Source organism: Lichenostomus cassidix, chromosome 7, assembly GCF_008360975.1.
Source record: "Lichenostomus cassidix isolate B80296 chromosome 7, HeHo_3.0, whole genome shotgun sequence".
Classification (NCBI taxonomy): domain Eukaryota; kingdom Metazoa; phylum Chordata; class Aves; order Passeriformes; family Meliphagidae; genus Lichenostomus; species Lichenostomus cassidix.
Window position 1 is genome coordinate 1,866,040 of NC_139488.1, and position 13,007 is coordinate 1,879,046.

Genomic DNA, 13,007 nt, shown 5'->3' on the forward strand with positions numbered 1-13,007 from the left:
TTTCACTGTGGTGTTTCATTATTTAAAGAGAAAATTACAGTTGGCTTCATTTCCTCTATATAGTGAGCATGTATTTTTTATAGCTTGTGCAATGTCTGAAGGCGCCTTGATGTCTTTGCATGCATTAAAGGAAATAAATATCAGCATAATCCTTTTACTCCAAAACTAAGTGTAGTTACTACCTTAAGGTTTAGATACACTACTGATCTTTCTTTAAATGATTTCTAAAAATGACCATTGTGTGGTGATAGAAAACCAAACTAATTTTACATTCTTTTGCTGTCTGACACTGATTAAAGAGTATCTCAAATGTGCTCCCTTTCTTCTATCTTGAAGGCTACAGGTGAGCCCACTTTGATTCCTAAGGGGTGTTATCTGCTGAATGTTTCCCTAATGGAAATATGGGCATTCCTTCCAATATGCAGGAAAAAATTGTAAATAACACTGAAAACTGTGAACTGTTAAACGAGACTAGTTAATTGTAATTCATCTTCAGTGGTGTCTGGTCACTTAATGTTCTAGTAACATTCTTCTGAATTGAAAATAGATTGCAATTTCATGGCCGTGCTAAACTCTGCCTATATGATGATATAAAATAGCTTGAATACCACATATTTTTGTGTTTTCCTGTAGCCAGACCATGTCTGTTGCTTATTTATTTAAACATGTTCAGTTAGACCAATGTTGGTCTAAGGCTAAGATTGTGTTGGTCACAGGGACTGTGAACTGTGATATTTATAAGCTCTTTAAAAGTTCAGGAATTTATTACGTAGATGAAATGAAAGTTGTGTCAAGCTTTTGCCTGAGGTTTGTAGTTGAATTCACAGCATCAGCTAGGAAGTGCTATCATTTGCAGGTACCTTTCTGTCCTGTTTTTTGGAAGCAAGCTCAGAAAAATACACCCAGCTTTACAGCCAAAGTAGTGATCAAAACAGAAAGTAATCCCGGAAGTCATATTTATTATTTTGGTTAGAGACAACAGCAACAAAATTCCCAGTTCATCTCCTGCTTCTGTACCAAAATCTAACTATTCTTCCACGAATTTTTCCACTTACACCATGGAGAAAATAAAGTGCACACTTTTTGTGTTGTGCACCATATTTAAATGCAGCTGTTTAATTTTGTGGTGCATTTGGCATTTTGCTGCGAAGTGATGCTTGAACTAAATTGAGTTTATGGTTTTTAGTGGAGTATAGATTTTCTAAAACTGTTTTTATTTCAGTTAAAATTTCAAGGCTACAACTTCCATCATCTTGGGGAATGTAGCCCCACCTGAATTCAGTGGGATCAGAGCATCTAACTTGTCTCTGAACATCCCTACTTTGGTTTAATTTCATCTTGTCCTCTTCTGCTATTTTAACAGAAATACTTGCTTGAGAGAAGTTTAAATGGGGAGACCTGCAGACTCTGACATATATCTTCCCTAAAAGAAACTGATATTGGCTCTGCCGAGGCTGTAGCAACGTAGTAGCATCTTTTATACTCAGAACAAGCCATCTGCTGAGCTCTGAAGGGGCAGGGTTTGCATTCAAGGACTTCATGGCAAGTGTCATTTTGAGTGTGGTGTCATGAGGGAGTTGTTTCCCAGAGCTGTCCTGAGACCACTGATTCATTTACCTCTCAAATGTTTGTAGAAGGCTGAGCAGAATCATTAATGTGGGCTTTGTATCCCATCCCAATATCCTGAGTTGCTCTGTTTCCCAGCTCGTGGTGTTTGTGCACACAACGTGATGTTTTGCTCAGCTTTCACTGGGAGCTGCTGGCATTAATGCACTGGGCTCTCCTTCAGGCCTCTGCTACAAGCACCAATTGACATATAAATGTTCATGTCAAAGTGTGGTAGTTTGTCTAGGTAACAAATACAGTGAGTGCATATACAGCAAATATAATTGTTTGTATTAGTAAATTATTTCTATTTTAAATTATTAATGATAATGCACTGGCAGTTATGGATCTTCTTCCTGGATATCTGATTTTGGCACACTCAGTTTTCATTTTGGCTTTACCTAATTCTTCAGCTCCTGTTGCAGAGGAAATTAACTTTATTTCTGCAAGAAGCAAATATCTAATTTCAGTGCAAAGTAATTTCAAGCTTCCTTTGCAATTAAACAATTCATCTACTAATCTTTCCTGCCAAAGCCATATCAGTAAAGGGAAGGAGAAAATGTGCTGAATATATGCAGAGTACTTTTTTTAAGTTTGTGGAGCCAAGCATCCCAGGGTGTCCCATGGCTGTGTGTAGAATGTGCTTAGAGAATAACAGGTTATCAGTGTGTTTACAATTAATTTTGAAATCGATTCCTTTTGCTGCCTGCTCTGACATCCAGGGAATACCTGAGGGCAGGTTACAAACACAATTGAAGAGAGCCTGAAACTTTTCTGGCCCAACTTTTTCTAGAAGGCTCTCCAAATTAATTTTCAAGGCAACAAAACAGATGCGATGTAGATATTTGAAAAAAAGGTAGTATTTTCAGTATGTCATCAGTATTATCAATACACTTTTACACAGAATGTTAAACAAGAGGATTGGCTTTTGTATGTCCATGAGACTCCTTGTGCTTAATGTAAAGTTGACATAAACTCTGAGATTTTTAATGCCAGAACCCTTATAGATTCTGTCTAAATAGTTTGAGGGAAGTGGAGGAGCACCCATGGTTTCGCACATAAGCTGGCAGCAAAAAGACCTCAAAAATACATATTCTCCAGCACGGGGTGTACTACCAAGAACTTCCAGCTGGGACACAGTAGGCATGTGCATATCTGAAAATTAATTCCATATGTATTCAGCATACCTTGTGCAATTCACAGGAGGAGACTTAACACTACTGCCTTGCATTTTCTGTTTTTACACACAGTAAAACAGAAGAGGCTCTCCTAAAAATGACAAAGGAACGAGACTTCCATCGAATGCATCATAAGCGAGTGGTCCAGGAGAAAAACAGGCTGATTTGTGACATGAAAAGGTAAAAAATAATTTTAGTTGCTTCACATGTAGCATTAAATATAATGTCTTGAGTTGTTTCCTGGTACTGAGATAGCACTGTGGAATCTGAAGTGCTAAAGTGAGTCTAGCTGCATTTAGTTAGTGTCCGGATAACGAGCAGCTCCATGTGACAATTGCATCACAGAAATCAAAGAATTTCCAATTTATTTTTGGTGGATTTTCTATGGTGCAATGTGGCATTAATGAATGCATAGTATTTCTAATGGTTGGAAACAAAAAGATTTTTCTTTTACTCACGTCTTTTGCCATAAGTAGGTAGTGATTTCTGTTTAGAACCTCTGCCCATTTTAAGGGTAACTGGTACCACACCAAGTTCAGAACCTTTGCAGTCATGATTCTCACAGCTGGCATCTTCTGTCATCTTGAACTTCCAGTAAGAAACTTGCTGTGTTGCTTTGGTTGCAAATAAGCCCAAACTAGTCGATTGTTGCTGAGTTATAATAATTTAATTTCTAAATAGGACCTGAGTTTAGAATCTCTTCCTTGCACATGTTTATGCACTTATTTTAAAATAACACTGGGGGGAGGCTTAGATCTGCAGCTCCAATTAATTCCCAGAGTTTTGTTGGTATTTTTATCAATCAGTGCAGGTTAATAGGAGCTCTGTGTTCTACATCTTCACCTGTGGAATGCATACATGCTAATGCAAGAGAGCACTCTGCACTGCTTTGTCCTCTGTGACTCAGCTTTTTGCAGGATGCAGTGGTTCTGGAGCTGTTGGTGTCATGTGTTTCTCCTGGGGGATTATATGTCTGTCTTAGTTGGTCTGAAGAATTAAAGTGCTTAAGTATTCTCAATGTAATGTGTAGTGAAGAAAGAAATAGTGATCATATTATGACTGTTTTGTCCAGATGAGGATCTTATTTGGTAGTCAAATAACGTCTTTAGTTCTCTTTCTTCCAGCGAAATACAATCCATGTGTAAGAAAATAAATTAGCCAAAATTAATGTGCAGTATGTGTATGAAGGATTAAGAACAGGGCAAAATTGGATGGATTGTTATAAGACAAGACCAAACAAGCTGTGACTCTTCTTACTCATTCATCTGACTTATTTTTCTTTTTTTTTCTCTTGCCTTATGGTATTCCAGTTGGGTGGTTGCATATTAAATAGCTTTTCTGTCTCGTTTGTGTTGACCTTTTGGTAATTTTACTTGTTTGTTTGGGGAGCGGAAAAGTTATGCAGATATAAATCTCTTATTTAACTCATCTGTGAGGAGTCATTTTTCCTCCTCTTGCTCACAGGCTGAAGGCACATTATGCATCCTATGAACCAGTGCTGAAGCAGCTGTCTGAAAAATACCAGAATACACTGACAAAGAACATGTTAACTAGTTTGGAGAGAGATAAAGCAGTGGAGCAGGTAAAACTGTGGTGAACACCACTTGCACAGCTGTAAGGAATGCTTCTGGTTTTTACTTTGGGAAATACACAGGATATTTCTGGTACAGCAACTCATTGTGCAATAGCCTTAAGCAGAATATTTTGAGAGTTTCATGATTTGGTGAAATATTAGCAGTGAATGCATGTGAAACTTGGTGCCACAAAATAGTAGTTGTCAGTGTGTAACTTACTCAGTGCTGCTGTGCATGAGTCAGCAATGTGCAGACCCTGCTACACCTTCAGTGCCAACAGCTTAAGGAAAGGTGTGATATTCGCACAGATTTACATGCTTCCATCTATGCCTTTGGAAAAAGATTATTTTCACTTTCTTTATTACTGTTTATTATTTTATTTTTGCCTAAACATATCCAGGAATGACCTGCTAGTTTAGAAAAAAATGCAAGTAGAGATCAGAGCCAGTTTTTCTGTCTTGAGTGGAATATTTAAATAGTATTTTTACTCCTATAATCTTACCTGATGGATACAAGATATTCTGCCCCTTTGACAGGAAGCAATAAGAGCACAGATAGGATGGATGAAACCGAGACAATTACCTTGCATGTGTTTAAGAAAAGAAGTGAGGGAAAAAAAAAAAAGAAAAAACCTTACCCAAATGCATTTCAGCAGTAGCATCATTTATATGTAGGTAAAGTGGAAGGAATTTACCATGCTTGCACTCTCTCCTAGTAGTCTGCATCTCTCATTTCCTCCTTTGCTCTGCCTCCGGTTTTTCTCAGGTCACCTCAGGGCTTATTTATAAAACACTGAGGATTATATGTTTCAAATTTCAATAAGGAAAAGAAAATGTCCTATAGAAAATGGAAGTTTACTGCTCATATGGAGTTATGCTGAATCAGGAGTACAAAGCATGGAACAGGTCCAATACTATGAAATTTCAGGGACATATGTATATATACATATATATGTAGCACCTCTGCAGTTATGAACTGTACTCATTCCAGAGCAATGACTTTTCTGAAATACACAACCGTATTTTGTGACATTTTGTTACAACAAAGCTGTAAATCATATTGTGCCATTCAATTCAAGATCAGTGCAGTGACAGCAGTTGCTAAAAGATGCTGGTGCAGTCAGAACCCTGATATTCTGTATGCCTGCATTGTTTTAATAGAGTTGTAAAAGTTTTAGAGCGATTCTGGGTGGTTTGTATTTTATTGAATTGTTGCTCTAGGGCTTTCCAAAATCTTGAATTAGGAGTTATGCTCATAATGTAGAGACAAAAATTAAAAGTAAAAAATTATAGATGGAGTTTATGAAATACACAGGTGCGAATGCTGTGTGTTGGGAACAGACACTTCAAAAGTAAAGTTTTCACATTGCTGCTTCTTGTTCTTTCCGCTTTTTAAAATTAGGTTACAGGTTTGCAGGCTGCATTAGAAGGTTTAGAGTCCGGATATGCTAAGCAGACTCCTGAGACAAAAGGTAAATATTCCCATCACCAGGTTCAGACTGGTTATGGCCTCTTTTTTGTTGTCATGCATCTCAAAATCTGGTGTAACAGTAAATCAAAAATACTTGAACTGCATTTTATCAGCTGACGTGGTGTCCAAATAGCAGTTTTATCATTTTAATATTTTATTCTGAAGTGTATTCACTAAGGAGAGTGAGACTGCTGAAGGCAATATGGAATATATGAGTAACTTGGCGGGACTTTGTCCTAGAAATCTATTTTGTGTCTGATTTTTTTTATTGTATCTGTATAATATTGTCTAATACTCCCTTTTTTGTGTGTTTGCATGTGTTCTTTCTCAGCTCACCCTTCAGAAAGCATACATTGTGGTCTGGAAACATTTTGAAAATTCTGCTATTATGAATTCCAGACTCTCATTTTTGCAGAAGATTGCTAAGATGATATAATACCTGCTGGAATAGAATCTGTGTGGCACCACACTACTTCCCTGTGTAATTTCTGCATTATATTTTCTAACTCCATCAGGAAAACGCTAGCACCTCTGCTTGCCTAAATAAATGAAGCTCATGCTATCCCATTCTCTGAGAGCATCAATCCCACTAAAAATTGTGAACCTATTTTTCAGTTGCAGCTACATTTGATAGTAAGATAAGTTTCAAAGAAACCAGGTTTCTTAAATTCTCCTGAAAGTAAGAGGGATGATGCCAAAGGGAAATGGTGAGCTCTATCCTCTGACAACAGAGTATTCACATGTGAAGAGGATGTTGCACCTGCCCTAACCATGAGCAGGACTCCCATCAGAGATAACTGTTTGTTTGAAATTAGAGAACCCTACAAGTATTATACAACCTCCAGGTGAAGAATTTGTTCCAGTTAGGGCAGTTTCAATGTCTGTTTGTTTTGTGGTTTTGGTTTTTTTCATTTTTTCCCCCCATCTGTTAAAGTCTAAACCTCCTTTGGCACTTGTAATAAACTCCAGGTAAAAAGCCACTGAGTTACCCCAGCCTTTGACAATCAAGTCCCCATGTTACTGGAATTACTTCCATTGTGTAAAACTCCTCTAGAAAAGGCAAGGCTGAGAAAAAGAATAGTAGCCACATAAGTTTATTTGGTTGTTTTTGGGTTTTTTTTTTGTAGTTGGGTGTAGAGGTTAGGAAGCATTTCCTTCCTTTCCCATTAAGATACACTCTGGCTTGAGGACATCTAATGTGTGATCTCCCCTGTGCTCATGTTTTACAGTAGGGATGCCTCCTTTTCATATTAAACATACCTCTGTTTGCTTTTTGATTCTAAAAACCACTCTCTGGCTCTTCAGTCTTGCTTATTCTCCAGGAATCTTGAGAGCAACTTTGTAATACCAAGAAGTGACAAGTAAGGGAGCCATTTGATAAATAATTATATGAAAACCTCCTTCTCCCTTGTCAGTCTCCAACACAAACTAAGCTCAGCAGCCACCCACATGCTTCTACAGGTCTTAATTTGCTTCATACCTTGAGTGTCATAAATTAATCACTATTTTAATGAATTTTGTTTCAGTGCTTTGTCCTCTAATACTAGATAATTTTTATTGCCCTCTGTAGGTCATATTTGTGTCTCTGGGGGCGGTATTGTCTCTTTTTCAAATACTTTCTGCTGCCTCTTGAAAGGTGATCACATTCTTGGTTTCTTATTCCTGAGGGAGTATAAATGGAACCCTGAGAAACAAGCAGTGCATGGATACTAGAGAAAAGTTTGCTTCATTTTTCTTGAAATTCATATTGTCAGTTTGGAAGGAACCAGTGCTGTCTGAGTTGGAAATCTGGCCTATAAGGAGACTTCCAGGTGCACTTTTCAGTCTTCTGGGCTGACTTCTGTGCATGGGGATGTTTGAGTTAGAGGGCAATGCACACCCAGAGTGGCAAGTGATCCTTGGCCAGCTGTCTGCTTTCAGTGCACTGCAGAGCCTGAAGGAAGGAGAATGGCTCTGCCCAGCAGCAGGGATTGCCCTTCACTGCTCCTGGGGCTGCATCTGTCCCACAGCCTCACTTGACTGTGGAGCACCTGGAATGCTCACTGGGCTAAAGGGAACTGAGAGTGGCTTTTAATTAGTTTTGGGTTTGCTTAACTGTGAGGTCCTGCACATCCACTCCAAGAAAGCAGGAGAGGAACTTTTTACAAGGGCATGTGGTGACAGGACAAGGGGGAATGGCTTCAAGCTGAGAGAGAATAGATTTAGATTAGATATTGGGAAGAAATCCTTCCCTGTGAGTTGGTGAGCCCCTAGCACAGGTCCTTCAGAGCAGCTGTGGCTGCCCCTGGAACCCTGGAAGTGTCCAAGGCCAGGTTAGACAGGGCTTGGAGCAACCTGGGATAGTGGAAGGTGTCCCTGCCCATGGCAGGGGGTGGAACTGGATGAGCTTTAAGGTGCCCTCCAACCCAAACCACTCAGTGATTGTGATTTTGCTTTAAGATTGGGGTTACTTTTTTGCTCCCTGAGTCATATAGTGCACGATAAAGAACAAAGGGAAACTTCTTAGTATTCACCATGAGTCTGCATTGTAAATTTGTATCTGGCAGCTAGGTAGAAAAAAATTAACAGTACTTAATGTTAATTTCAGGGCAACTATTCTGGACTTTATTACTCAGGCATTTGATGCAGGAGCTTTCAGTCTGCTGCATTTCAAGCAATTGAAGATAGCATCCACAATACAGAGCATGTAATTTATTTACTAGCAGTTTTTTGCTGGCTCACTGTCAGGCTGCTGTTTAGCTTTGTACAGAAATCCTTCAAGAGAAGGACTTTTAATAATTTTTAAGACACCTAAAGAAAACTAAATTTTTATTTCCTAATTCTTGCCTTGCTTGTTTTAAATTGAAATGAAGAACACGTAGTAGTCCTATTAGCAATTATTGTTAGGACTTGGTCATCTTGTGGACTGGTTCTCTCTCTCCCCCTCCTATGCCCACACAGAAATTAGCTCTGAAAACAAAGTTGTATTTTGAGTTCGGATAACTTTAATAGTAATGGATTTTTTTTTTTAAGGAGATCTGCATTAAAAATGGCTTTTGTTTTAAATCTAGTCCTTCCTGATATGGTAGCAAGATCATACATAGAGGAATCCAATTATCAAAGAGGGAGAGCTGGTATTTTTTTGGGTTATCAGTGTATGTTACCAGAGTGCTTGCACCCTTCCTTATGGATCAAAACACGGTGTTAAGTGGTGCTCTGAAAAAAGAGCCCTTTTGCCTGCTGGAATTAAGCACTGCTGACTGTGGCTTGCTTATAAGCCTAAGTGAACACTGCTATAACAGCTGGTTCTAAGCATGTTATAAAACTGCTCCTTGCTCAGTATTCTTCTTGTATTTTCTAAAAACAACAGCTGCTTATTTATTACCCAATTATATTCAAAAGTTGAACTCAATGAGTTTCTTTACTCATGGTTGAATTAACTCATTGCTAAGACTGTTAACTCTGCTTTTCCCTTTTCTTGATCTGATGCAATTGCAGTTAGAAGGTCATGCAAAAAGAAATTTAAAATGCACCAGTTGAAGTACATGAGGCTGGTTGTGCCCATTCCATGTGCAGTGCAATCAGAACAGAAAATCTTTTAACCCAAGCTGTTGACATCTCAGTGCAACAGTTCTTTGGAACTCATTCTTTCTTCCTTTAATTTGTACTGACTTCTAAAGCTCTGCAGCTGTCATAACTCTGTTGCTTTATAGGTATGTGTATTTCAAAAGCACCAACAAACCAAATACTCTGTAAGCAACATGCTAGGGGATAGAAGTTACTAAGTGAGTAGAAGGTGTTTCACCAATTTTGCTGTATACTGTTCCTCAGAAAAAGTTATTCAGGATATCTCTGACAGTGGCTTTCACTTTTAAAACAGAATACATAAATACTAATGTTTTTTTAATCCAGGCACAGTTCATTCCACCAGTTCCAGTTTTACTCAGGTTGGATATATAGGAAGGTTTTGTTTGCTTGATCTGCTTTTCTTGCCTCAGGAGTGTTTAGGTTTTTTTCCCCCTTTAAGTCATTAGGTTTGCATTTTGGCGTCAACATGTTAATAAAACCATTTTACAAGAGCAAGCATTTAGAAGTGAGTAATGTTAAGTACATTTGTTTCTGTCTGGATTTTAGCTGTATAATGGGTTTTTTCGATTAGAGATTTTTTTCAAAGAACTGGAGGGATGTAAGTGCCCAAATCCTGTTGGAAATCAGTATTATATTCTTTTTCATGTAGACTCATGTATATCCAACAGAGCGCTGCAACAAGATGCAGGGATCACAGAGGGCTGTGTTTGGATTTGTGTGAGCTGCCAAGGCAAAGGCTGTCAGAGAAAAGTGTCCTTTTTGCCAGGTCATGGCAGATGCATTGTGCTAAAGTCCATGTGTGCTGCACTCTTCCTCCTGTTCCTTTCAACCTTGGATGGTTTAAAGCTGTGTTACCTGCTTAGGAGTTCTTTGCTGAGTTACCTATTCATCAGTAATTCCTTGTTGGAAAGGTGAATTGGGAGAAAGTGAAGGGAAAGAACAGGAACTGTGGGCTGTAAATCAGGATATTGCATTGGTGGTGGATACTGATAGGATGCAGTGAGCTGATGTTTCCTCTGGCTCTGAGGGATGGGAAACAATGCATCCATTTCACTGTGACTCTCTCTGTACTGCAAGATTATTGCATTTTTGGGGCCAAGTCTAGTGTAGCTTTAAGTGAGTTGAAATAATTTGTGGAGTAGAGATACGTGTAGTCCTGGAGTACTTTATGTGGACAGCACAGCAACCTGGATATCTTTTTATTTAAAGTGGTGTTTCTTTGAGAATTTCAGATGTCTAGCTATTAAGTAAGGAGATAGCTTCCAGAAGAGTAAATAAAATGCATTCTGATGATATTTTTGTTGGTTTTATTTTATAGTAGGCCATGATTGTACAAGGAGGACAGAGTTTGAAGGTCCCACCCAGAAAGCTCTTCGGGAAGCCAGGCAGAAAAAATTCTTTGTTGTTGCAAGCTCTTCAAGTGATGCAGCCAAAGATGCAGAGAAGATGGCCAAGAGAGATCTGAAGGTACAGTGCTCTTTCCAGCTGAACGGTATCAATCCTCTTTATGCTAAGTTGTGATGAAGGACACTTTTGCTCAATGTGATTCAAAGAAGTCCTGTGTAGTTGAAATAAATAGGACAAGTAGGTAACAAGTTTTTTATTTTTAATACGAGTTTCTATAGCAATTAAATTTTTAGGGAATTACAGGAACTCTAATTGAAGCCAGCAGTGTACTTTTTGAGAATCCAATGTGATCACCTAGCAGCGGAGGAGCACTGGCTGTAATTGCTTCTTGCTCTGTTGTGTTACTTTTGTAACTTTCTCAGGTTACAAAAGAAAATTTTGTAAGTTACTTTTAAGTTTGAGAAGTTCTCGTCTCTTCCATAGTGCTTGCAAACTTTTCCAGCATTTCAGACTGTTCCAGCTGAAAAACATCTGGGAAACTAAGGGCAAAAAATTGGTGATTTCTTAATAGTCAAAGCTTCTAAACCTGCGTATACTAGAGATGTGTTACTGCTTCAGTTTGGAAGTTGTGCAAAATCAAAATTAATTCCCGATTGAATATTTTTTTTATTATGGAAAGAAATGTTTACTTGATCCTGATTGTTTTATTTATTAAGGTTGCATCTTGGGACTGCATTACAATGTGTTTTATTTTTCCAAATAAAGGTAAATACTGTAATATCTAGAATTTCATAAGCTCCTAAAACTATTACACTGGTCTATTTCTGTTTGAGAGTTTCAGTTACAGTTTAAACTGTCTTTTTTGAGAGGGGAAAAAGCTTTAGTTGATGGTGATATAGTCAGAAGCAGCTTCAGTCTTTGCTCTCCCAGTCTCCCCAAGGATATGTCCATGGCAATTAATTCTCTAGGTTTCTCTCGGGCTTTGCTAGAGCATTTCTTCCATTTGACATTGGCAGTGCACCTCTCCACAGACAAACATACCATTTCATTTCTGTTTTCATTCCTTTTTCTGCTCCTGAGACCTCAAATGAAGAAAAAAATCTATATATATCTGTATCTTTTCTGCTGCTTACTGAAGCATTTCTCACCATATATAGGGAGTATTTCTCCATACTGTCCTCACACCACTTAGTATCTGAGGCACATGCTAGTCAGCCCATCTCGAGTTTCCCTGTTTTTCATTCAGTGGTTAAAAACTTCTGACCTAGACTCCTACAGGTATCTTCTCTCTTCATTTTGGCTTGTGAACAGGTAAAATTTCATAATGCAAGAAGCAATCATCGTTGTGTTTCTGTTTCTACTGAAGTCATCTGGATTTTTATGGAAAACTTCAGAGTTATGCTTCACCCCCAGAACATCAACTCTGCACAGTTAGTGTGGCTGTCAGGCTCTAGTTGTTTGAAATTCATGAGCACAGTTAGTTGACTGGTTCTGGCAAGCATCTGTGTTTCTACAGATCTTATATTTCCTGAATGAGTCCTACCAGAGGCCCTGATGTCTTTATTTAATCAATGGATTAGAGAACTGGATTAGTTCCAGAAATAAGGTATCAGAAAATATGGGCATGTTTGAATGTACTAGATTTTACCATGGCTAAGCAATAATCTAAAACTTTAGATATGACATTAGCATCTCTTCCAACAATGGAACTATAGTTCTTTTTCACTTCACATTTCCTGGATATCTTATTTCTAAATATTTCCTTTCCCCTAATAAAGGATAACAACTTGGATAGTACATGTGAATTATTTGTGAATTATTTCTTAGGCTGATAGAAATAAATGGCAGAGGGAATGATGAATGTGTAGAGTGCAAAGAAGTGAGTTAAAATTGTGTTTAAAATGAGACAGAACTCTGTCCTGCAGTGCACATTTATTGATCTACAGTTCTAATCCAAGGTGTTTTATTAAATAATGTGTTCTTATTCGAGTGTTTAAGTGTCTAAGTATTTGTTCCCATCAAAAGGATAAGGTATAAATGAGAGCCTTGCCTTCTTTAGGTCAATTGCTGTGATAGTTGGATGAAGCTTGTGTGCTGTCTCCTCTCCTCTGACCTACATCAAAAGATCTTTTAAATTCTCCTATGTGTTATGTGGCTTAGATTCTTTCTTACAATGATTCAACAGAAATGAACACGAGCATTTACTGAAAAGTGTTCCATAAGTCAGTCTTGTTTTCCTTTACAATAATGAAAATACCACTTTAAA

General features: G+C 38.0%; 1 protein-coding gene across 4 annotated transcripts in view; it reads left to right on the forward strand.

The window, feature by feature from the left end:
* SPAG16 (sperm associated antigen 16) overlaps positions 1–13,007 on the forward strand; it is a 368,224-nt gene that overhangs the window by 27,397 nt on the left and 327,820 nt on the right. For all 4 annotated transcript variants that reach the window (XM_085065720.1, XM_085065718.1, XM_085065722.1 and 1 more), the window contains 4 exons: positions 2,856–2,963; positions 4,248–4,365; positions 5,759–5,828; positions 10,713–10,861. In XM_085065720.1, the coding sequence (XP_084921846.1) occupies positions 2,856–2,963; positions 4,248–4,365; positions 5,759–5,828; positions 10,713–10,861 (445 nt within the window). The remainder of the gene's footprint in view (positions 1–2,855; positions 2,964–4,247; positions 4,366–5,758; positions 5,829–10,712; positions 10,862–13,007) is intronic.